At 41.1% G+C, this 26,477-nt stretch overlaps 2 protein-coding genes and 1 long non-coding RNA gene across 5 annotated transcripts in view; 1 reads left to right on the forward strand and 2 right to left on the reverse strand.

The window, feature by feature from the left end:
• Positions 1 to 10,972, forward strand: part of LOC140850019 (uncharacterized) — a 21,851-nt gene extending 10,879 nt beyond the window's left edge. Inside the window, exons 3-5 of one of the 3 annotated variants that reach the window (XR_012132658.1) lie at positions 136 to 225; positions 1,549 to 1,688; positions 10,413 to 10,972. This is a non-coding gene — a long non-coding RNA (uncharacterized lncRNA). Of the gene's footprint in view, positions 1 to 135; positions 226 to 1,548; positions 2,837 to 4,881; positions 5,072 to 10,412 lie in introns of those variants that run through there. The other 2 variants (XR_012132659.1, XR_012132657.1) reach the window with 2 other exon arrangements.
• On the reverse strand, positions 299 to 1,262 carry LOC118968823 (olfactory receptor 8A1-like). Its single transcript, XM_037000950.2, has one exon. The coding sequence runs from the start codon at positions 1,226 to 1,228 to the stop codon at positions 299 to 301; it is 930 nt and encodes a 309-aa protein (XP_036856845.2). The 5' UTR covers positions 1,229 to 1,262.
• Positions 9,225 to 10,163, reverse strand: LOC140850226 (olfactory receptor 8A1-like). The gene has a single exon (XM_073239971.1). It carries the CDS (start codon positions 10,158 to 10,160, stop codon positions 9,225 to 9,227), a length of 936 nt encoding a protein of 311 aa, XP_073096072.1. The 5' UTR covers positions 10,161 to 10,163.
• Positions 10,973 to 26,477: the final 15,505 nt, after the last annotated feature.

Below are 26,477 nucleotides of genomic sequence, written 5' to 3' on the forward strand. Positions count from 1 at the left end.
TAATACAAGGCTTAAAGCTTAAATTTCTGTCAAATTACATTTAAGATAGTAAACGTTTACCAAAGAATGTACTCAGGATATGGAAAAGAATCCCAAGTGAAGGAAACATGAAGTTAAAATAATTTTTTTATACAGGACAAGAGATGGAGGGAAGGAAGACACAAGGAGGGGAGGACTTCACCCAACCCTGCAGGGAAGGGACTGTTCCCATCACGGTTGTTAGAGGCAAGTATTTAGAGGGCTTCCATCCTGTTTTGATAACTTCTTTTAACTTTGAGAAAGAGTATTAACCTTTAACTCAAATCACTTTTCTCCTCAGAGTTCTTTGCATGGCAGCTTTTACCTCCTTATTCCTCAAGCTGTAGATCAGTGGGTTCAGCATGGGGATGACTGTGGTGTAGAACACGGAGGCCACGTTCTCCTGGGCCAGGGAGTTGGCCGTGGAGGGCTTTAAGTACATGAATGCAGTGGATCCATAGAACAAGCCCACCGCTGCCAGGTGGGAGCTGCAGGTGCTGAAGGCTTTGGACCTGCCCTCTGTGGTGCTGATGTGAAGTATGTTGGAGAGGATCAAGGCGTAGGAAACTAGGACTGGTAAGCTGGTGGCTATGATGTTGAAGCCAGCCAAACAGAACAGTGTCATCTGAACATCAAAGGTGCTGGAGCAGGACAGCTTCATGAGGGGAAGGATTTCACAGAAATAGTGTCTGACAAGGAGCTCACAGTAGGAGAGTTTTAACATGAGGACAGTCCCTATTGTTGAGTCAATGAGCCCAGCGGCATAAACCACAGCCACCAGCAAGGAGCAGACTTGATGAGACATGATGATGTTGTAAAGCAAAGGTCTGCAGATTGCGACATAGCGGTCATAGGCCATCACTGTTAACATATAACCCTCAGCAACGACAAACACAAGGAAGAAGGAGAGCTGTGACATGCACCCCGCATAGGAGATGACGTTCTTCTCTGACACAAAGTTCACCAGCATTTTAGGAGTAATGACAGAAGAGTAGCAGAGGTCCACGAGGGACAGGTTGCTGAGGAAGTAGTACATGGGGGTGTGCAGCTGAGCATTCAGCCAGATCAGTGTGAACATGCCCAGGTTCCCGACCACGGTGACCGAGTAGATGGCCAGGAAGAGGAGGAAGAGGGGCAGCTGGAGCTCTGGTCTGCTCGTGAGCCCCCCCAGGATGAACTCTGTCACCGCAGAGTGATTTTGTGCAGCCATCTGCTTTCTTGGTTTTGGAGCCCTGTGGGGATGAGAGAGGAGAACCCCATGGAAGCCTGCCCCTTCATGTGTTTGGAGAAGCTAGTTCTGAGCTTTTGGGACCAGCTGAGTGATCCTGGGCTCCTAGCTGATGCATCTATCCCTCATCCTGCTATATTGGGAGGAAGGTCAACCTCTGGTTATTTCAGATTGTGATGTTCTCATGTGATTAAGAGAAGTAAGGGGGGAATCTCATGTGATTTCAGATTGTGATGTTCAGATGTGATTAAGAGAAATAAGGAGGTATGATACGGAACTTTTGCCACTTTTATGTTTTTCAGATATCCTGCAGTTCCTGGACCACAGCATCAGCCTCTAGTGGAGATGTGAGAGATGCAAAGTCTCAGATTTCACCCAGGATCTACCAAATGAGGAAGCCTGAAGATGGAGCCTATCAATCTGGGCTTTACCTTCTCTCCAGGTGACGTGGATGCATGTCAATTTTAGAGAACTCTGCCCTATAGGTAACAAGCAGTGTATTCCATATTTTGTGTTTTGAGATGCATTTTGCTCAGAAATGAAATTTCCCTGTGTTCCATGCATTTCTTAAGTTGTCCCTGAATGTGCATGTGCAAATACCTATCTCAGATCATTGCAGTGTCAGTGTTATGTGTCAGTCACAGCTGCATCATTGATTGACATGTCAGTGTCTGTATCTGAAAGATGAAGAAGTCAGTAACATCAATTCCAATGGTGACTGTAAAAATAACATGGCATAATGCATATTGAGAAATAATTTTCAGTCACTGAGTTCCTATAAAAGTGAATTATCATTAGGCATTTGGAATTTGTTCTTAGTTTTTCACTGGATTTGAGGCACTGATATAGTAGATCTTGACAATGATTTTACTATAATTTCCTGGATTGTTTAAAAAGTATTCATGTCTTCTCTCTCACTTACCAACTTTACATTTCCCTGCATGGCCCCGGAAGATGACTGGTTAGCCAGAGACGGGTAAGATTCCTCAAGGGAGGAACAACCTAAGACAGGCACAGTCGCAGGGGGGCCATCAGGTGAGAAATCAGGGAACAACAGTGGTGAAGCTTAGAACCTCACCCCACCTCTGTTTTGAGAGAAAGCTTCTGCAGCCATGGATGTTTTATTGCCCTTGTCTAGCTCAGATTAGCACATAGTCTACAGGCACACACCTGATCATCTACAATTGCTCTCTTACAACACTAAACTATGTTTTCTAACTTTATCTCGCATCTACCTACCACTTCAGCATTTTATTAAAAATAAAAATAAAAATAATAATAAAGGGAGAAATGTGGGATCCACATATAAATCAAGTATAAAAATCAAACGAATATTCGTATTTGACCTGATTGTTTATAGTTCATAATGCGTAATCAAAACCGAAAGTTTCTGTGATGAATGCCCTTGTACTGCTCACCATGTAAGAACTTATTCACTATGTAAGAATTCATTCACCATGTAAGAACTTGTTCGTTATGCTTCAGAAGATTGGAGACTGATGAGAATTAGGCTTGAGATGGATTAATGATTGTGCATTGAGCATTGACCCCCCTATACAGAATTTTATTGTTGTTAACAACCATTTGATCAATAAATATGAGAGATGCCCTCTCAAAAAAAAAAAAGCATTCATGTCTTAGTTTCACAACAGAGTATCTAATTTAATTGATTAGTGGTTCAACCTGGATACGGGCATTTAATACATGTCAGCGTAAGTGCTCAGTAGCTGGTGTCATTATTATTTTCAGATCATAGTACGGAACCATGGTCCCCTTATTACCCTATTGTCTAAGTGCTCAAATTATAGGTATGTCCCTGTGAAGCATAGATCAATATGGACTGATATTATTGAATATGATACTTCAAGAGGTCTTTCCTTGAGATATATTTCATAGGGGTAAAAACCTTAAAGAACTTATATAATGCTCTTTAAGATCAAACTCATCAACTCCTCCTAAAATTTTCGGTATGAGGAGAAATGTGTTCAGAGTTGGATTTTTATTGCCATTTTTGTGTTGAAAGTGAAGTGCCAGATACCACGTGCCTTCCCTGAGGCTTCCTAGTTCCTGGTGATCTGTCTCCACCTGTGCTGTCTCCTGATCATGAGCTTTTCCATCGGCCCCCGTGGGCAGCCTTACACATATGCACACCTGTGGCTCTGGGCAATGTAGTCGTTGAATGGGCTTTACATTCGATTCTTAGTTTGTTCACAGCTTATGAGAAGAATGAGAGATGCTATATTACTGTTCTCATTCTCAAGGTTACCTAAGTCCTACAGCTAGTAAGAGGCAGAAGTGGGCCTCAATCCTAGGACTTCTGGCCACTGTTTAGTTTTCACTAAAATATATTGTTGTAGCTTGTCTTTGTGCAGCACTTTACTACTGTTGAGTACACTTGATTTAAGAATTTTTGGAGATGGACAGATTCACTGCTAATTTCACGTGCATTTGCAAAATGTGGAAGACTATATACAGTCCCTGTAGAAAGTTAAGATACAAATAAGCAAAAACAAAACCACGATTTTCCCACTATTTGGAGACCAATTCTAATGGTGACTATCCCTCATTTTCTCTGCCTATTTGTGTTTACATGTTTAAGTGTGCATGTGGTTTTTAAAAGCATTTTGTCATATACTATTTCAGTGTAGTACTTTATAATACATTGTCTCAGTTTATTCCTATAATAACAGTACATCAGGCACTAAGTATTACTTTTTATTAGATGTAAGAGTCTTTAAATTATTAGGCTGTGGTATGAAGACAGAATAAGTATTGCGTTATAGACTTTACATGGTAAATTATTTGTGGTGAAGTGTTTAACTTCAGAATAGCTTGTATCAGGGTTAGCTAAGTTGAAAAAAATTATTCCCCTTTCTTGCGAAGGAGAAAACAAATTTCTTTTAGATAACTATAGATTAAAGAAAGCCTTACATATCCCCTTCTATCCATTTTTCACCTTTTAAAACAATAAGAGACATAGAAAATTCCTCCTGAATGTATTACCAGAAATACAATGTGCCTTACAAAGCGCTGTGGAGTGAATACCTTTCACTCAGTGCAGAGCAGATGGGCAAATCCTAGACAGCAATGATTTAATTTTTACTCCCATAATCACCTGATACAAACCAGGCAAACCTGATGCACATATTTGATGTCTGTTACTACAATGCTTACCTCTAATTTCATCAGACCACCAGAGGCTCAGGACTGCTGCTGATGGGAACACAATGCACAATCATACACAAAGATAAACATATGGGTGGAAATAGCTTGCATTAGAAACAGAAGTTCTTGGAAGAAATATTTTTTCTTATACAATTGCTTTAAATGTGTAATAAATACCTGAACTCAGGAAAACTGGAACACACCCTTCAAAAATTTTTTGGATGCATTGGTTTCAACAATCAGGAAATTATTGGCAGAAAATGAGGAAGCCAGACAGATTCTTAATAGAATTCAAAGAGGCCTGCACAGTCATGAGAAATGGATCACTGAGATTGGGACACTCTGGGTCTGATTTTATTTTTAGGGGCGGAACCTCTCCTGAGTGCTGGCCCTCCAGGGAGTGGCGTCCTCACTAAAGGAGCAATTAGTCTTCGTTTATGCCTGTGCTGAGAATCATGTTTGTCTCCCAGGTGTGTTAATTTTCCTCTGTTTGGGAGAGTCACCTTGCAGGCTGGGAAACTCAGAATGTAACACAGCTTTCAAGCAGTTCACGAACAACAATCCAATCACCGCCACCGGCATCATGAGGCTCAGCAGCAGCAGGTGCATCCCCAGCAGCATCGTCCTCAGTCTCCTCTTCATCGTCATCATCACTGTCATCACCGTCATCATTTTTATCACACCATCAACATGACCAGTTACCTACCATTGTGGTTCTTACTCACTGTGTTGGGGAAAGGAAGGCTATGGGCCAGTGACCCAATATAAGTGGTGTGGGGTTTTCGTGGAATTTGCTAACATGTTTTGAAGGCTCTTATTTTGTGGTTTGGAATGAGAAAGGAGCCCCCACACTTGCCTTGAATATTGCACCTGCATTCTACTCTTTTTCTCACTGAAGGCTTTGCTTCCCAGTAATGGTTGTAGGAACTCTGGTTCCTATTCCCAAGCTGCTTTGCGTTTGACGCTAAAGGCTCCTTCCCATACTCCTACCCTAGGCTCCTACCCTGGAGTTTTTCTAAGCTGCTTCATCTCTCTTTTATCCTTCTGAAAAGCTCCAGAGTGCATGGCAGGGTAAGGAAGTGTAAGGGGTTTGAACTTTGAAAGCTGTAGTTGAAAGATCAGGAATGTTTGTAGCCGCTTTCCAATTTATGATTTCTGAGAAACTGATTATACAAACCCATATGAAAAGATCATGTGTGGGCTGTAATTCTTACCCACAACCTCTGTCGAAACTGACCCAGGAAACCAAAGCACAGCCTCTGAAATAATCACTCCAGACTGGTTAGGACTTGGTTGTTGACTTCCAGCTTCCCTAATTTTTGTCCTTGCTTCCAGTTTGGGACCAATCAGAGAAAGCCACATGCTTCCCAGTCCAACCACACAGGGAGCCCTGCCTCTAGTTAGCTCACTTCAGCTTCCCAAAGCCAACCAGCCCCTGTGAGAGCAACCCGAAGTCCCCCTTCTCCCCCACTCCCCTGCCTGCTTGGGGGTGTCCACCACAGCCGGTGGCAAGCTCTGAATAAGCAGCCTTTGCTTATTCTCACTTGGGGCCTTTGCTTATCCCACACTTTGGACAGTCACTTAGCTTCATTTTTTTTTGTACATAGTATTTAGATGATCTCACAAGATTCTGAGCATTGATTGATATTGAGTTGTAAGATGCTCTTTTCTTTCTTGAAAAAGAACCTCTTTATTGGAGGTATGATTGACATACAAGGAGGAGTGAATATTTAATATATATAACTTGATAATGGTGGTTATATATAGGCCCGTGTAGCCATCACCAGAATCAATGCCATAAACATGCATCTCATCTTAAGTTTTCTCATGCCTTCCATTAAAAAAATTCTTTAGGGATAATAACACTAGATTTACACTGTAGTAAAATTTTAAGTATGTATTATAGTGTATTATACTATAAGCAAAAAATGACAGAAACCCTTTGAACTCTAGGCTGAATGTACTACTCAAAGGACATGTTAAGATGCTTCATGTGTACATGTGCTTTATCTCAATATGAAAAATGTAACAGAAGGTTATGAAATATGTACTCATATAATGATGATATAATATGTACTCACTTAATATCTTTTCCACCCTCCTTGTAGTCACACTCAACATGTTCAGTTGTAAAATAAATATGTCACAGTATGAATGGTACAGAATGGGGAATACAGTCAACAATATTATAATAACTTGTGGTGATATTTGTGAAGCACATTTATCATGGTGAGCATTGTGTAATGTATATAAATATTGAATCATGATGTTATACACCTGAAACTATTATAATATTATCTGTATTGCTTGAAGGTTTCAGCCTTGAGAAGTTTATTATGGATTCAGTGAGATCAAGAAATGACAACGGAATGTTCTTGGAGGAAAAGAGTTTATACCTGGCTTTATCCTCACGGCTGTAGGTCAAGGACTGAAATCATAACTGCATCTAGCAGACTGCAGGTCTATAATCCACCTCCATCTCTACCTTCACCCAGAGCACTGGGCAGAGCTCTTTATATAGTGGCTCAGTCAATAATAGCTTATTGCCAGCAGGTGTGGCCTAGCAGGGGACCAATTACATCATCAAGTAGTCTGAGGTCGGGTGAGGATCCTGGCCATAGGAATTTCCATTTCCTCACATATCTCAACTATATTTCAAGAAAAAATGTAAAAATTAGATATCCCAGATTCAGTTGTAGCTAGAGCCAGGGGATGTCAATTATTTTTGACTAATTAAATGCATTTTTGTGACATTTGAATTGTGAGACTGAGGTGGTTCTCACATTTCACTGTGTTCCAGAATCACCTGACGGTTTATTAAACACAGATTGCTGGGCCTTCCTCACTAATGAGAAGGTCTGGAGAAGGGCCTGAAATGTGCATTTCTAATAAGTTTCCAGGGGAGGCTCATCCTAGGATTCTGTTATTTACGTGCTGTGAGAGTGTCAGAGGAAATTCTCACGGTGGTGGCAGTGACAGCAGCAGCTGGAGTTCCTGACCTCTAGGACATATCCAGTGTGGAGTCACTTTGGGGCTCCCTCACTCCTTCTGCAGACATTCTAAAAACTTTACACAAGAGATTTCCTGTAATAAATACCTTTCTACTTGAGAAAACTAGAGTGATTTCTGTTGGCCATAATAAACCACTGCTTGATACAATACTGTACTATACCAAACATAACTACAAGTGACAAGAGGATACATCCTTTACCCTACATCAGTGTCTTGCCAATGGGTTTCAGCCCTGGGAAAGTTACTATGGATTCAATGGGACCAAAGACATGACAGTGGAACATTGTCGGGGTAAAAGGGTTTATACCCAACTTTATTTCCATGGTGGCAGGTCAATCACTAGAATCCCTTCCACTAAGAGCTAGTCTGCATACAGCAAGACAGTCTCTGCTTCTTGGCCTCTCTGCCTCCAAAGCCATCTCAGTCTCTGTCCTCAGTGCTGCCACCACCCCAGTCTCATCTGTGCTCTCCTGTAGCCTTGCAGTTGTGCCACCATGTCACTGCACAGAGCACTGGGCAGAGCTCTTTATATGGAGTCAATAATGATGTATTGCCCACACATGTGTAGTGAGCCAGCCAACCAGGGCCAGGTGAGAATTCTGGCCATAGGAACCCTCACTTTATCCACAATCAGTCTGCTGAGTCTCAAACCAGTATCTGTGATATTGTTATGAACAACGGGAGCAGTAGAAACTATCCATGTGATTGGACTTACCAAGTGGAGTTGGCAAGAGATCTGTCAGGATTAAAGCAGGACTAGAGACTTTGAAGCATCATGTGATATGAACGACCAGTCCTCCTGCTTATTTGGGACTTGAGATCTCAGGATGTGCCTTGGGAGAGTGCCAGGTGTAGAGGGTCAAGCTGGTCCCTTTCATTGGTTACCTTAGGAGTAAGTTGCCCTTAAAGGGATAGAGTTTAGGGTGTCAGATAAAGGGAGGGATCTAAGAATTCATTACCTGTGTGTATTTGAAATCTGAAGAGTAGAGCTCTGTCATATTGAATAGGCTGTTCCAAGGCCATGTCATCCTGAGCCAAGGGGATATAGGGTGAGAGCCAAGAGTGGAGGCTGTGGAGTCACATACAGTCAGATTTGAATCCCACTGTGTTTGTGATCTATGTGACCTCGAGCAAGTTACTAAACCAAGTTTCCATACCTTTGAAATGGGGATAAAAATGGTATCTACCTGTTGTGAGGTGTAAGTGAAAAAAATGAGCATGAAGCATTTGGAGGAGTTCATAATACTTGTCACGCTAGCATTATTATTGTTGCTAAGGAAATTACATAAAGGGATCAGGTAGGCGCACTTGTGGGGGAAAAGGTAACAGGGCTAGAAGAGAGGAGAAGGCGAAGTCTGGATGAGAAAGGGATTGCGATCATTTCCTAGTGACCTTTGCATTCACCTCTCTTTGCCTTGTGCACTCCTGGGTGCAAAAAAATAAGAATTGGGTTGAGTAATCATTTCTATATAGAAGGTAAGTAAATACTGAATGTCTTTCTAAGTCAATGATGAAAGTTTAAAATTTATGTTAAATTACATACAAGATAGTAAATATTTACCAAAGGACTTGGGTTAGTGAAAATCCCAAGGGAAGGAAAAAAACTTGAAATCATTGCTTTTCAAAGAAAAATGGAAGTGTGGGGTAGGGGGGAAGGAAGACAACAGGAGGGATGGAGGCATTCTCCCAACCAAGGAGGGAAGGGGCTGCTGCCCATCATGGATGTGGGGGCAGCATTCAGAGGGCTTACCTCGTGTATTTATAAGAACTTACAGTTCACGCTGAGAAAGAATATTAACATTTAACTCAGAAACACTTTTCTCCTGAGTGTTCTTTGCACGGCAGCCTTTACCTCCTTATTCCTCAAGCTGTAGATCAGTGGGTTGAGCATGGGGATGACTGTGGTGTAGAACACGGAGGCCACGTTCTCCTGGGCCAGGGAGTTGGCAGTCGAGGGCTTTAAGTACACGAATGTACCAGATCCATACATCAAGCCCACCGCTGCCAGGTGGGAGCTGCAGGTACTGAAGGCTTTGGACCTTCCCTCTGTGGTGCTGATGCGGAGGATGCTGGAGAGGATGAAGACGTAGGAAACCAGGACAGGTAAACTGGTGGCTATGGTGTTGAATCCAGCCACACAGAAGACTATCATCTCAATACCATACATGCGAGAGCAGGAGAGCTTCATGAGGGGGACGATGTCACAGAAATAGTGACTGAGGAGGAGCTCACAGTAGGACAATTTTAACATGAGGACAGTCCCTATTGTTGAGTCAATGAGCCCAGCGGCATAAACCACAGCCACCAGCAGGGAGCAGACTTGATGAGACATGATGACGTTGTAAAGCAAAGGTCTGCAGATGGCGACATAGCGGTCATAGGCCATCACGGTCAGCATGTAACACTCAGCAATGACAAACACAAGGAAGAAGGAGAGCTGTGACATGCACCCTGCATAGGAGATGACGTTCTTCTCTGACACAAAGTTCACCAGCATTTTAGGAGTAATGATGGAGGAATAGCAGAGATCTATGAGGGACAGGTTGCTGAGGAAGTAGTACATGGGGGTGTGCAGCTGAGCATTCAGCCAGATCAGTGTGAACATGCCCAGGTTCCCGACCACGGTGACCGAGTAGATGGCCAGGAAGAGGAGGAAGAGGGGCAGCTGGAGCTCTGGTCTGCTCGCGAGCCCCCCCAGGATGAACTCTGTCACTGCCGAGTGATTTTGTGTTGCCATCTGCTTTCTTGGTTTTGGAGCCCTGTGGGGAGGAGAGAGGAGAACCCCATGTAAGGCTTCCCCTTGGTCTTCTTGGAAACCCTATTCTGAGTATTTGGGAACAGCTGTGTGTTCCTGGGCTCCTTGCTTATCCATCTCTTCCTCTTCCTGCTGTACTGGGAGGAAGGCCAGTCCTTGGTTATTTCAAAGATGGTATTGTTAAGATAAATAAGGGGTTTTATCTGGAACTTTTCTCACGTTTATGTTTCTCAGATATCCTGTGTAGGGGATCTTAAGATGCAGTTCCTGGACCAGCAGCATCAGCTTCACCTGGAGATGTTAGAGATGCAAAGTCTCAGACGTCACCCAGGACCTGCCACATCAGGAACCCTGGGGATGGGGCCCAGCAGTCCGGGCCTAACTGCCTCTGCAGGTGATGCTTATGGTGTGCTAATGTTAGAGAACATTTGAGAACTCTGTCCTATAGGTAATAAGTAGCATATTTCATATTTTCTTGGAGGTGCATTTTCTCAGAAAAGAAATTCCTCTGTGTTCCATGCAATTCCTAAGTAGTCCCTGAATGTGCGTGTACAAAACCCAGCTGAGATTACCGCAGTGTCAGTGTCATGTGTTACTCACGACTGTATCATTGATTGAAATATCAGTTTCTGTACCTGAAAGATGAAGAAATCACTAATATCAGTGCCATTGGTGGCTGTAAAAATAACATAGCATAATGTAAATTAAGAAATCATTTCCAGTCACTGAGTTTCTCTAATAGTGAATTGGTTCTAGGCATTTGGAATTTGCCCTTAGGTTTTCACTGGACCTGAGACCCTGAGATAGTGGATCTTGACATTGAATGTATACTATAATTTCTTGTAGAATTTAAAAAGTATTGTTGCCTGGGTTCCACCAACAGAGTATTTGATTTAGTTGATCAGTGGTACAACTTGGGCACGGGCACATAATATAGGTCAGATTAAGTGCTCAACAGGCAGTTTCAGTTTATTTCCAAATCATAATAGATCATAATATCAAACTCTGACTCCTTTATTTCCCTTCTGGCGAAGTGCTCAAATTATAGACATATTCCTGTGAAGCATGGAACAATATTCTCAGATATGATACTTTTATAGATTTGTCCTTGACATACATACCTTAGGATTAAAAATCTTAAATCATACTGTTTTTATTGCTGTTTTATAATTATGAGCTTTTGTATTATGTTCCATGAAGGTCAAACTCATGAACTCATCCTCAAATATTCAGCATGAGGAGAAATGCGTTCGGAGTTGGATTTTTATTCCCATTTTCATATTGAAGGTGGAAGTGCCAGAGGCTATGGGCCTTGCCCGTGGCCGCCTCGTCATTGGTGACCGGGGCTCCGGCCGTGCTGAGCCTGATCATGAGCCTCTTCCTTCAGTCCCTGGGCAGCCTTACACCTCTGCACACATCCACCTCCGGGCGATGTGGTTCAATGTGCTTTACACCTGACGTCTTAGGCGTTTCTGTGCATAGCTCATGAGAAAAATGAGAAATGCTATATTACTTTTTTCATCGTCAAGGTTACTTTGTTCCAACAAGTTGTAAGAGGCAGAAATGGGACTAAAACCCAGGACTTCTGACCATTGCTTCATATCTACTAATGTATATCGTTTTGCTATGGCTTGTCTTGTAGAATTTTATTACTTTTTAGTAAAGTTAACTCATTGAATTTTTGGAGACAGAGAGGATGGATTCACTTAATTTTGGATGTATTTCGAAAATTACAAAGGTGATATGCATGCATTGTAGAAGTTAAAGTACAAATAAGCAAAAAGAAAAACACCACTTTGCTGATATTTGGTGACTGATTCTGGCAGAGACTCTACTTCTCCATTTTGTATGCATATTTGTGTTTGCATGTTTAAGTATGTATGTATCTTTTAAAAAACATTTTATAACTTACTGTTTTAATATAGAACTTTACATCAGTTTATTCTAATAATAACAATAATGATTACTCTGGTACCAACTGTATTTTTTTTCAAATGTTAAGAGTCTTTAAATTCTTAGGATGTGGTATGAAGACAAGATAATGTGTTCCTTATAAACTTTATGTTTTAAATTATTGTTGGTGAGGTATTTAAGTTCACAATAACTAGTATCAGAGGAAACTTAATTTAGAAAACTATTCCCACTTCTTGCAAATGAGAAAACATTTCTTCTAGATAAATAGAGATTAAAAACATATTATTATTCCCTCATCCAATATTTTTACCTCTTAAAACAATGAGAAACAGGAAATCCCTCTTGAACATACTATCAGAAACATAATTACCAGAACAAATTACAGAGTACTGTGGATTTTACACCATTCACTCAGTGAAGAGCGGATGGGAAAATCCTAGACAGCAATGATTTAATTTTACTCCCATAAGCACCTAATGATATAAAACAGGAAACATGACTCACACATTTGATGTCTGTTACTGCGATGATCACCTCTAGCTTTACTGGACCTTCGCGGGCTCAGGACTGCTGCCACTGAGAACACAGGGCACAAGAGAAAACTTCTCTGAGGCGAAGGAAATGTAGGGTTGGAAATAGCCGATACTAGAGATTGGAGTTCTCAGGAGAAGGACTCTTCTCACACAATTGCTTTAAAGGTATAATTAAATACCTGTGCTGAGGAAAAATGGAACAGAGTCTCCCAGAAATTGTAGGGGATGCCTTGGTTTTAATAATAAGAGTATGATTACCAGGAAATGATGGACCATACAGATTCGTGTCTATTCTTAATAGTTGTCGAAAGGACCAGCGCAGTCATGAGAAAGGGGCCGCTGAGACTGGGACACTCTGGGTCTGTTTATATGGGTAGAACCTCTCCTTGGCATGGTCCCTTTCAAGGGTGGAGGCCTCACTAAAGGAGCAATTAGAGTCTTAGTTTACGGCTGTGCTGCGAATTACGTGTTATCTCCCAGGTGTGTTAATTTTCCTACTGGGAAAGTTACCTTGCAATCTGGGACACTTAGAGTCTACTGCAGCATTCAAGCATCAATGAGCAAACCCAGACGATCCTCCTGCCCCACATCTTCACCGTCACCTCCAGCAGCATCCCCCGCTCCGCCGTCGTCATCACCATCACCACCATGTCCTCATTTTCATCAGCGCTGTCGGCATCGCCATTGGCATCACCAGCAGCAGTCACGTCATCTCACCCGCATCGTCAGCAGCCGCAGCAGCATCTCGGCATCTTCGTCATCATCAGCATCATTTCCATCACAGCATCAGTTACTATCATTATGGTTCTTACTCAGTAATGGTATTCTTCATTAGGCATAATCGACTAGGCATAAAATGTTTATTTTGAAGCATCTAAAAAAGAAATTCTAATATTATAAACAAACTGTATAATTCAGTAAAGGAATGTTCAATTGCAAGGAACATTATATTTGTCACCCTGCTGTGGTCCTTGTACACAGACACGATAGAATGGCAGGAGGTGAGGGACGTAAGAAAGTTGACTTATAAGGCCTATACTCTCAGATTCCCATTCAAAAAGAAAATATGCTCAAAAGAAAATCCACTTTTCAGGAATACATTCAGTAATACATTATGCAATGGAATATTTATCATGAAGATTTTTGAAGTTTTTATTTTGACACAATTGTAGTTCTCATGTAGTAATAAATGATACAGAGAGATCCTGTGTAGCTCTTCTGCAGTTCCCCCAGTGGCAACATTTTGCACAATTACTGTACAGCACACACCCAGGACATTGTATGTTGCCATATGCAGTACACTTATCTCACTCAAATTTCCTCACTTTTACTTACACTCATTTGTGAATGTGTGTACATTTAGTTCAATGCAATTTTGTCTGTTTGTAGGTTCATGCACATTCTACTCAGAATTGCATATGCTGTTCCAGGTCCACACACTTAGGTGCACATGTGGTTCAGGACTCTCAGGAGAGTGGGTTTTCCTTTCTCCCCCTGCTCCATCCAGAGTCAAGGGTGAAGCCTGTATCCTCAGCACTGGCCTGGGTGGGGAAGATGATTCAGTCTTGGAGCTGCCTTACTCCAAATCCCATGGAAGGAGGGGACTGAGGTGGTTCAGAAGCCCCCTGTTGCATTATGTGGTGAAGGCAGCCTACTGGAGGGGCACACCTGGGCCAGAACACCAGGAGTGAGCAGAAGCCCACAGCAGTGAACGTGACTCTCCATCAGGCGCAAGGGCTTCTGGAGGCATGTGCTCCTCCCCTGTGTGTACAAGCAACTCAAACACCCCACACAAATACCCTGTACTTGCCTGTAAGGCCCATCTCCCAAAGGTGATCACACAGCTTGTCCTTCTCCCCTAAAGCAAAGGGATGGCCAGAGGGTGGTTGTGCGCAGGAGGTATATATGGAGCTTTGACATGATTAGTCAATAAGAGCATGTGTAGGGATTCTTGTGGGGGGGGACAGACTGGCAGTGGGACAGGGAAGGAGTACACTGTGGCCATGGGGAGGGAGCTGGGCACCAGGGAGAGACTTTATTTTATATTGTATTATTTTTTGTATTATTTTAATATTTTACAATTTATTTAATTTTATATTGTAGTATATTTGATATACAATATTACATTGGTTTCAAGTATACGTCACAGTGGTTTGACATAGAAAGATGTTACAGAACCATTGGCTATATTCTCCATGTGGCAATTCCATCTCCATGATTAATTTCTACTATGATTGAGCTTTTTATTCCTCTTTATTCCCCTTACTCACCACACCCACCCACATCATAGCCTCCCTCATGGTAACCACCAGTATATCTCAGTGTCTATGAGGCTGCTGCTATTTTTAAAATTTTGTTTTATTTTTAGATTCCACATATAAGTGAAATCATATGACATTTGTCTTTTTCTACCAGTCTTACCTCAGTTACCATGATACCCTGTACATCTATCCATATTGTCACAAATGACAGGATTTATTTCTTTTTTATGACTGACTAATATTCCACTATATGTATCACATCTGTATCCATTCATCTATGCATGGACACTTTTGATGCTTCCATATCTTGGCTATTGGAAATAATACAGCAATAATGATAGGGATACATATATCTTTCAGGATCAGTTATTTTGTTTTCTTAGGGGAAATTCCTGGAAGTGGACTTATTGGGTCCTATGGCATTTCTAGTTTCAGTTTTTTGAGGAACTTCCATACTGCTTTCCACAGAAGTTGCACCAATTTACATTCCCACCAACACTGTAGGCGAGTTCCCATTTCTCCACATCCTGGCTAATGATTGTTATTTCCTGTCTTTTGGATAGTGGCCACTCTAACTTGTGGGATGTGATATCTCACTGTGGTATTATTTGTACTTCCCTGATGATTAGCAGCGTGAAACATCTTTCCGTGTGCCTGTTGGTCATCTGTATTTCTTCTTTGGAAAAATGTCTCTTCAGTGTGTATGCCCATTTTTAAATCAGGTTATTTGTTTTCTTGATTTTGAGTCGTATGAGTTCTTTATATTTTTCATGTTAATCCCTTACCAGATGAATCACTTACAAATATATTCTCCCATATTGTAGGTTGCCTTTTTGTTTTATTGATGGTGTCTTTGGCTATACAGAAGCTTTTTAGTTTGGTGTAGTCCCACTTGTACATTTTTGCTTTTGTTTCCCTAGCCTAGGGAGTTGTGTCCAGAAAAAAATGTGTTCTTGCTTAGGGTCAAGAGATTTTTGCCTATGTTTTCTTCTAATAATTTTATATTTTCATGTCTTACATTCAGGCCTTTAGTCCATTTTGAGTTTACTTTTGTGTATGGAGTTAGACAGTAATCCAGTTTCATTCTCCTGCATGTAGCTGCCCAGTTTTACCATCACAATTTATTGAGGAGAATGTCTCTTCCCCGTTGTATGTTCACTGCTTCTTTGTCACATATTAATTGAACATACACACATGGGTTTATTTCTGGGTTCTCTATTCAGTTCTATTGATGTATGGGTCAGTTCTTGTGCCATGACCATACTGTTTGGATTATTATAGCTTTGTAATAGCTTGATGTCAGGGAGCATAAAACTGCCCATTGTTCTTGTTTCTCCAGATTGCTTTGTCTATTTAGAGTCTTTTGTGGCTCCATAAAAATTTTAGGATTATTTGCACTAGTTCATTGATTCATGCCATTGCTAATTCGATGGGGATTGCACTGAATCTGTAAATTGCTTTGGGCAGAATGGCCATTTTGACAATATCAATTCTTCCTATCCATGAGCATGGCATAGAATTCCATTTATTTGAGTATTCTTTATTTCATCAGTGTCTTATGGTTTTCATCTCCTTCATTAGGTTTATTCCTGGTTATTTTATTATTTTTGATGCAATTGTGAATGTCTTTGTTTTCCTGCTTTCTCTTTCTGCTAGTTCCTTATTAGTATAGAGGAATGCAATGGAATTCTTTCTATTGATTTTGCGTCCTATAACTGCAAAATCCAGTTATTAGTTCTAATAGTTTTTGGTGGCATCTTTAGGGTTTTCTGTATGTAGTATCATGTCATGTGCAAGTAGTGAGTTTTACTCTTCTTTATCAATTCGATGCCTTTTTTCTCTATCTTGTCTGATTGACATAGTTAGGACTTCCAGTGCTGTTTTGAATAAAAGTGGTGAAAGTGGGCATCCTAGTATTGTTCCTAATCTTAAGAGGAAAAACTTTTTAACTTTTTGCCATTGAGTATGATGTTAGCTGTGGCTTTGTCATATGTAGCCCATATTATGTTGAGGTATATGCCCTCTCCAACCATTTCATTGAGTTTTTATCATGAATGGATGTTGAATTTTGTCAAGTGCTTTTTCAGCATCTATTGAGATGATCATGTTTTTTTTTATCGTTCCTTCTCTGTTACATGGTGTATCACATTGACTGATTTACAAATACTTTATCATCCTTGCATCCCTGAAACAAATCTCACTGGGTTGTGATAGATGATCCTTCTGATATATTTTTGAGTTTATTTTGCTAATATTTTGTAGAGGATTTTGTATGTATGTTCATCAGGGTTATTGATCTATAATTTTCTTTTTTGCAGTGTCTTTTTCCGGTTTTGGTATTAGAGTGATGCTGGTCTCGTAAAATGAGTTTGGAATATTTCCTTCTCTTCTCTTTTCTGGAATACTTTAAGAAGGTTGGGTGTCAGATCTTTTTAAATGTTTGGCAAAACTCAGCTGTGAAGCCACCTTGTGCTGTACTTTTTTTCATTGGGAATTTTTCGATTACCAGTTCAACTTCATTACTGGTAATTGGTCTGTTCAGATTTGTTTCTTCTTGGGTCAGTCTTGGAAAGTTGTTCTTTTCTAGAAATTTGTCCATTTCTTCTATATTTTCCAATTTATTGACATCCATTTTTCCCTACAATTCTCTAGTAATTGTTTGTATTTCTGTGGTGTCTGTTGTAACTCCTCCTTTTTCATTTATGATTTTATTTGTGTCCTTTCTTTTCTCCTTTTTTCTTAGTATGTATGAGTAGGTGTTTGCCAATTTTGTTTATCATCTCAAAGCACCAGTTTTTGGTTTCATTGATTTTTTTCAAATTTTTTATTATTCTATATTTATTTTTGCTCTGATCTTTATTATGTCCTTCCTCCTGCTGTACTGGGTTCTATTTGCTCTCCTTTTACTACTTTTCTTTACTTATGAATTTTAGACTATTTATTGGGATTGTTCTTGTTTCACGAGGTAAGCATGTATTGCTATGTACTTCCCTGTTAGAACCACTTTGTGTTATCCCATATATTTTGAATTATTTTATTTTTGTTTTAATTTGTCTCCATGTATTGCTTGATTTCTTTGATTTGAGCACTGATGTATCGATTATTGTGGGATGTTTTTTCTTTTCTTCATGTAATTGATTTCTGGTTTCATACCATTGTGATCTGAAAAGATGCTTCATATAATGTCAATCTCTTTGTATATATTGAGGCTTTTTTGTGTCCTAATATGTGATCTATTCTGGAGAATGTTCCATGTGCACTTGAGAAAAATGTGTATCCTGCTGCTTCTTGGTGGAATGTTCTCTATTTATCTGTCAAGTCCATCTGGTCTAATGTGCTGTTCAACACCTATGTTTCCTTATTTATTTTCTATCTAGATGATCTGTCCATTTATATAAGTGAAATGTTAATGTCTCCTAATATGATTGTGCTGCTTTTTTTTTTCCAGTTTAGGTCTATTAGTATTTGTGTTATATATTTCGGTGCTCCTATGTTGGGTGCATAGATATTTACAACATTATATCTTGTTGGACTGGGGTACTTACGTTATCATTATGTGACGTCCTTCTTTGTCTCTTGTTGCTTTCTTTGTTTTGAAGTATATTTTATCTGAGTACTACTACTGCTTTTTTTCTCTCTATCGTTTGTATGAAATATCTTTTCCCATCCCTTCAGTTTCAGTCAATGTATGTCCTTAGCTCTGAAATGAGTTTCTTGTAGGCAGCATACAGATAGGTAGTGATTCTTTATCCATTCTGCCACCCTGTTTTTTTTGACTGGTGCATTTAGTCCATTTACATTGAAAGTAATTATTGATTGGTATTTACTTATTGCCATTTAACTGTTTCCTGGTTGTTTTTGTAGTTCCTCTCTGTTCCTTTCTTCCTATCTTGCACTCTTCTCTTCTTATTTGATGTTTTTCCTTAGTATTATGCTTGACTTTCTTTTAAAACAATTTTTGAGTATCTATTCTAGGCTTTAGGTTCATGGTTACCATAATGTTCATGGGTAGTTTCCTAAATATGTAGCTGTCTATATTAAGGTGATGGTTGCTATATTTTGAATATAATCTGAAAGTACATTTTTCTTCTTCCTTCCTACTTTTTGTATAAGTTGTCATCCTCTACAATTTTGTGTATTCCTTGACTGATTTTATGTATAGCTGACTTTACTACTTTTGTTTTTTTAAAACTTCATACTTGCTTAGTAAGTAATTGGTCTACAAACTTTAACATAGGTTTATTTTCACTGATGAAAAATATTTAAACTTAAAAACATTTCTGTCGACTGAAGTCCCTTTAATATATCCTGTAAGGCTGGTTTGGTGATGGTGAATTCTTTGAACTTTCATTTATCTGGGAAACTTTCAATCTGTTCTTTAATTGTGAGTGATAACCTCGCTAGGTAGGAGACTCTTGGTTGTAGGTTCTTTACTTTCAATACATTAAATATTTCATGCCAGTCCCTTATGGCCAGTCATTTCTGTTGAGAAATCTGCTGATAGCCTTATGGAGTTTCCTTCATATGTACAGGCTGCTCCTCACGTGCTGCTTTTAAGATTCTTTATCTTTAGTCTTTGCCATTTTTATTACTCTATGTCTTGGTGTTGTCTTCCTGGGGTCCTGTTTGTTAGGGGCTCTCTGTGCTTCCTCCAAGACCTGGCTGTCTATTTTCTTCTCCAGATTGAGGACGTTTTCACCAATTATTTCTTCAAAGAGACTTTCTCCTTTGTCATACTCTTCTCCTTCTAGGACCTCTACTATGCACATACTGTTTCATTTGGAGTTTTCACACAGCTCTCAGCATTTTCTCATTTTAGAAATAGTTTCTTCTCTCTGTTTCTCATGTTGGTTGTTTTCTGGTTTTCTATTTTCCAACTCATGGATTCCTCCCTCCTATTCCAGCAGTCTACTGTTCATTTCCTCCATTGTATTTTTCATTTCATTTATTGTTTTTTTCAACTCTGAGTGGCTCTTTTTGAAATCTTCTCTGTTTTATGTGCTCATTGAGAACATCAAGTCTTTTCCGCAGTTCAATGGCATCTTGATGAATGTTACTTTGAAATTTTTATGAAGACGTTTGCGATCTCTGTGTCATTTAGACATCTTTCCTGTGTCTTATCCTGTTCTTTTGTTTGGAATATATTCCTCCACCTGCTCCTCTTGTCTTTCTTCATCTGTATGAGGCAGGTCTGCTCTTCCTCCTCATCTAGAATGGATTTATGAAGATGTCATGTGGTGCCCAGCGGCTCGAGACTCTTTGCTCATCAGTGTGGGATCTCCTTTATGGTGGAGACACCATTGCTGTTGGTGGGTTTTGCACAGGTTCACTCTTCAGCCAGTGCAGGCCTTTTGTTTGCCTTGTCTTGCATCTGCTGCTATTGTTGCAGGGGGCACCCTCTGCCTATTGAGGAGCAATGCAGCCTTTGCTGGGTTGGTATCATCTGTGTGGTGGGTGTGCTGCACAGCTGAGCTTCCAGGAAGGAAGATGGAGCACTTGGAGCTGGCTCCTCTGAGCGTCACACCAGTTGGGTTGATGGAGAGTAGGGAAGCATCCTCCGCTTGCCCTTTTCCCTTTGGAGGGAGCTCCCTACAAACCCTCCTTCTATGGCACACTTCCTGATGCTGGTATATCTTTCAAACTGTTGTTCCTCTGTTGGGATTCAGTGGGACCAATGGAGCATGCCTGTCTTCCACAAGTGAAAGAAGTCTCAGCCTGCCAGAGTTCTCCATTGTGCTCTGGTGTCCATTCCTGGTAATCCCCAAAGTCTAATGCCGTGTGGACTCAAGTTTTGAGAGCAGATATCCAAGGCCATGTGTGCATGATTCCTGTGTGCTTATCCTCTCCCCACTGTTCCCTATCCCCCCTCCACTTGTGGGATGATATGCAGAAAGAGCTTGGGTCATAATCAATTGTGGTTCTGCCATTTTACTCTTCTCTACATTGTCTTTACTTCACCTGGTATAGATGGTGTGTTCTATATCCTTTAGGTCATTTTCAGGGTTAGAAGAATTTTTCTGTAGTTGTTTTCCTGGTTTGTATGTGGGAGGGTGTTTCTGCCTTGCCTTCCTAGTCCAGCATCTTTTCCACCATTCTCCCCAAGACTTCCTTTAGTATTTCATGCTGTCATGCAACTCCTAGAATTCTGAGAACTCTGAATTGGAACTTGACATTCTAGCTTGTTATGAAGGTAGTAAGTAGAAAATATTTAATATTTTGCTGGCATGATATTTAACTTCTCAATATTTAGAGAATCTTTCCCAAGGCCCCAGAAACATTAAGGGTGGACCTGCCTGTCTCCGCTTTAAACATATAATGGTTAATTCTTATCTGGCACTTCTTGGCTCTGCTGAGCACTGTGCACTGGGGGTGGTTCTGGGAAAATAAGCTTTTATTTCTCTTTCTCTGTTACCCACTCCCTATTTTCAGGCTTCCAATCAGTCTGGGTACCATTGTAACCTGCTTCGTGTGTATTTTATGTTATGATGTTTTTCCTGCTAACTATGCTTTTTTTCTGGTTTGTGCACATGTAGGTTTAATTTACATAAGCAACATTGTATTTTATATTTCATTACCTTCCTTACTTTCTCACACAGTACTATAGCTCCAGCCCATATTGCCTATAGCTAAGCTTTTGCTTTTAATGCTTAACTGTCTCTACTGCAGTTTACCCATTTACTTCCCTAGTGACAGTTGTAGGAGATACCTCATTGTTTTAATTTGCACTCCACTGATTAATAGCCTACTTGATTATTTCCTCCCATGCTTGGTGGCAATTCAACTAATGATTGTCTCGGTAAAATATTCATAGTATGTTTCTTGGAATATATTCCTCTGCCCATATTTTCTGTTGATGTCTTTGTTGTTGGTTTCAGGAGTTTCTAATACATGCTAGCAAAATATATTATCCCATTCTATTTCTATTTACTCTCAATTTTGATATAATGAGGTTCACCAATTTATTTGGCTTTATGATTTCTCACCTCAGAGAATAACAGTTATGTCTTCCTACACTATTTCCTGAGTAGAGTGGATCTATAGTGGTGGTGGTATCATCTCTTCTCCTGACCTTCAAAAAGATCAGGAGAAAGTGGGTTGAGTATCCCCTTGGGAATTGCTCACTGAATATCTGTTCCACACTCCTTCTAGTCATGTTGAACACTTAGAGTTGTAAAATAAGCATGTCACAGTGTGGGTAATACAGTCAGCTATAGTATAACAACTTATTATGGTGATGTTTGGGAACCACACATAATGGTGAGCATTGTATAATGTATATAAATGGTGAATTATGATGTTATACCCCTGAAACTATTATAATATTATCTGTTTTGGCTGAAGGGTTCCACCATGGGAAGTTCACTATGGATTCAGTGAGACCAAGAAATGATAATGAAATGTTCTTGGAGTTAAAGGGTTTATACCTGGCTTTAATCCTCACGGCAGTAGGTTGAGCACTAGAATCATATCTGCATCCAGCAGTCTTCCAGGTCCATAATACACCTCCATCTCTGCCTCCACCCAGAGCACTGGGCAGAGCTTTTTATATAGTGACTCAATCAATAGTAGCTTATTGTCTGCAGTTGTGGCCTCCTAGCAGGAGGGCAATTACATCAGGTAGCGTAGGGTCAGGTGAGGATCCTGGCCATAGGAACTTGTATTTTCCTCACATATCTCAACTGTATTTCAATAAAAACATAAAAATTTCACATCACAGATTCCACTGTAGCTAGAGCCAGGGGATGTGAATTATTTTTGATTAATCAAATGCATTTTTGTAACATTTGAATTGTGAGAGTGAGGTGGTTCTCACATTTCACTGTGTTCCAGAATCACTTGATGGCTTATTAAACACAGTGGCTGGGCCTCCCTCACTAATGTGAAGGTCTGGAGAAGGGCCTGAAATGTGCATTTCTAATAAGTTTCCAGGGGAGGCTCATCCTAGGGTTCTGTTATTTATGGGCTGTGAGAGTGTCAGAGGAAATTCTCACGGTGGTGGCAGTGACAGCAATAGCTGGAGTTCCTGACCTCTAGGACATATCCAGCGTGGAGTCACTTTGGGGCTCCCTCACTCCTTCTGCAGACATTCCAAAAACTTTACACAAGAGATTCCCTGTACTAAATACATTTCTGCTGGAGAAAACCAGAGTTATTTTCTGTTGGTGATAATGAACCACTGCTTGACCCAATACTATACTATACCAAAAATTACTATTAGTGGCAAGAGATGTCCATACATCCTTTACCCTACATCAGTATCTTGCCAGGGGGTTTCAGCCCTGGGAAAGTTCACTAAGGATTCAATGAGAATAAAGAAATGACAGTAGAACATTTCTTTGTGGTGAAAGGGTTTATTACCTGACTTGTTCCCTGGGTGGTAGATTGAGCACTTGTGTCTCAGCCTCAGCCCAGAGCACCAGGCCAAGCTCTCTATATAGTGCAATAATAGCTTATTGTCTAAAGGTGTGGAAGTGCCTAGAACAGGCCAGTTACATCATTAAATTGTTTAAGTTTAGTTAGGATCCTGGCCATAGGAACCCCAACTTCTCCACCCTCCACCCCTCCAGGATTCTTGCCTTACAGTCTACACACTCTCAATCTTCTGCAATTGTCCCTGTGTGACAGAGCTGGAGCACTGTAACCAGATTCCACAGCAGCAATAGAGGATAACAACAATTTAGAGATAATAAAAAAAATACAGACAAAACCAGATTTTGATACAGGTAACAAAATGCATAATAATCCTCAAGCCAGAGAAGGCTCCTAATAACAACAATTATAACAATCCTCAAACCAGAGGAAGTTCCCAATCCACAAAGACCTTAGGGGCAATAAGACACATGTTTTAATGACACCAACATAGGCAAATCTTGTCCATCAGGTAGGATGCATGCAAGAGAGAGGTCCTGTGATAGGACTGTAGCAGGAAGGGGGCCCCCCTCCAGGTGTGGTATACCATACTTTTACTCCTCTCCCCGTGGGGGTTACTGAAGGGTCTATATATAGTGCTTCTGGAGGTGCATGTACTGGCCATAATGATAAAACAAAACTCCCTGGTAAGATGCTCCTACCTTCTGGCTGTTCAGGATATACTACTGTGTCCTTTGGGGGCCACATTGCTGTTATTCCAGGAATACACAGGAGGCCAGCTCCCAGGCCTTGTCCCCACTGTGGCAGGAGAGCCAGCCATCATTGGTCCATGTGTCAAAAGGTCCAAGTTCATGTCCATTCAATGGAATCTCCAGGGTTCAGTGCAGTTGGTGTTGGCAGCAATATATTATTCTGGTGGCCAAACCTTGGCTTCAGTGATCCTTCTTTGGTTTGTACTTGAAGTTGTACAGGGGATGCAGCCATATGTGTTAGCTTTTCCGTGGGGCTCTGGGCTCCCTTTTGGGTTCTCTCCTTCAAATGCTGTGGCATGGTCCATAAGCAGACTCACCATCCTTGCAGACTATTGGTATCTGACTTTAGTCCGGATTTTAACAAGCCATTGTGCCCCTCTATTATGCCTGCTCTGGTAGGATTTTATGGCACATGAAACTTTCATTTGATTCCCAGCTGTCACATGCCATTCTTGAAGTGTATGTCCAGTAAAATGGGTGCCCTGATCACTCTCAATCACCTGTGGTTGGCCATAGGCTGCAAAGAGATTCTCCAGTCCTGTTTTGGTCATCTGCTGATCTGCACAATGGGTAGGAAAAGCAACCCGAAGTCCAGTAGCTGTGCCCAGACAAGTAATGACATACTGATGTCCTTTTGACACAGGTTGAAGCCCCGTAGTCTATCTGCCACCTGATGAGGGGTATAGGCCTCTTAGCTATTGTCCCTTGTTGCTGTGAAACTCAGTGTAAATCCCTTTTGGAGCACATGATACACTCCTGCTGGGCTTTACTAACTTCTTCAAAGGTCAAAGGCAAGCCCCACCAATAGGCTACAGCCCATATTGTCTTTTGCCCTGCATGCAACAAATGCTGATGTAACCATTGGGCTACATCAGAGGCATGCTTTCCTTCTAACCAATGTATCTGGTTCATCACTTCCAGGTGATGCCAGTGGCAAATGACCTGTCACATGGTGTACTGTAATTATTTTAGTTTGACTATAGGCCCATAAGTCTTGCCACAATTCTTGCCCCCAAAGGGGTCAGTGATCAACCAGCCAGTTGGCATGGTACCAGATTGGTAGCCACAGGGTCAAGCCCCGATAGACAGCCCAGCTGTCAGTGCAGACAACTATAGGAGAGGGCTCCTGGCTGATCACAAGCCACACAGCTGGCAACTCTGCCCATTGGCTGCTCTTCCCCTCACCATCTTTCATCAGTATTGTCTCAGTCTTAGGAGGGAAAGCTATGGCTCTCTATTTTTGGGGCTGCCAATGGCTGGAACCATCTGTGTACCATGCATCTTTGGGTATAGGGGCACTTCCCTCACAGTAGGGACTCTCTGCTACTAATGGTTCAAAAGCAAGTTCTCCCTGCTTTTCACTAGTATATGTTACCAGCCCCAATAAGCGTTGAATTTCTTCACTCAAGGGGCTACTAGAGAGGGCATTGTGTTGCTGTAGGTAAGCACCCTACTTGGCCAGTGTGGGCATTTGTGCCACAACACTCCTTGGCTTTTGGGTCCGGTGTCGTACCATGCCAGGACGGGATAGGTGGTTACTACCTATATCGGGGCCATTCCACTATGGGTTCTGTAGCCAGCAAGGCATGATTCATTGCAGCCAGGTGTTTTTCTATCCAAGTGTATCGTACCTTGCCCTTTTCCAGAGTTGTGATCAGAATCCAATAGGTTGACATGTTCATTCAGGCTGTTGCCAGGGACTCCAGCCATAACTGTGGTCAGTCATATGAACATCCAGCTCACAGGGCATTGATGGGTCTATCAAACTCAAGGCCTGCACAGCCTTGACAGCCCATTTTGCTGTAGTAAAGGCAGATGCACATGTCTCATCCCTGTCCCACCTGATGCCCTTTTGTGCCAAATGGTATGAGGGCTTCAGAATTTGTGCCAAGTGCAGGATAAATACTCTCCAGTAGCCTAGAATACCCAAAAACTCCTGCGGCAATGCTGCAGTTGTAGGGGTAGGAAAGACCTGGACTTTATCTATAACTGCTTCTGGTATAACTTTGTTCTTATCCAACCAGATGACACCCAATAATTTGAAAGGAAAAACAGGTCCCTGGACATTGGTACAGTTCACAGCCCATCCTTCCTCCTGTAGATGTTGCAGCAGTCTAGGTGCTGCACCTACTAGATCTGAAAGGGAATTGTACATGAGCATGACATCATCAATATAATAGTATAGCCACAGTGTTGGTGGTTTCTCCCATGTAGCCAAGTCCTGGGCTACAAGTCCATGACAGATAGTGGGGCTGTGGAGGTATCCCTGTGGGAGGACAGTGAAAGTCCATTGCCATGCCATCCTTCCAATGTTAGGGCAAACTTTTCCTGAATTTCCTGCCCAATGTCAATGGAAAAGAAGGCATTATCAAGATATACCACATAACGTATGTTCTTAGTTCATGGTTGTGGGTATCCATCAGGCCTGCAATAGAGGGGACAGCAGCATGCATAGGGGGTATGACTTTA

Source organism: Manis javanica, chromosome 6 (genome assembly GCF_040802235.1).
Source record: "Manis javanica isolate MJ-LG chromosome 6, MJ_LKY, whole genome shotgun sequence".
Classification (NCBI taxonomy): domain Eukaryota; kingdom Metazoa; phylum Chordata; class Mammalia; order Pholidota; family Manidae; genus Manis; species Manis javanica.

Coding starts and splice junctions, on each gene's coding strand:
- LOC140850226 (XM_073239971.1), bottom strand. CDS start 10,160: ATGGCAACACAAAATCACTCGGCAGTGACAGAGTTCATCCTGGGGGGG.
- LOC118968823 (XM_037000950.2), bottom strand. CDS start 1,228: ATGGCTGCACAAAATCACTCTGCGGTGACAGAGTTCATCCTGGGGGGG.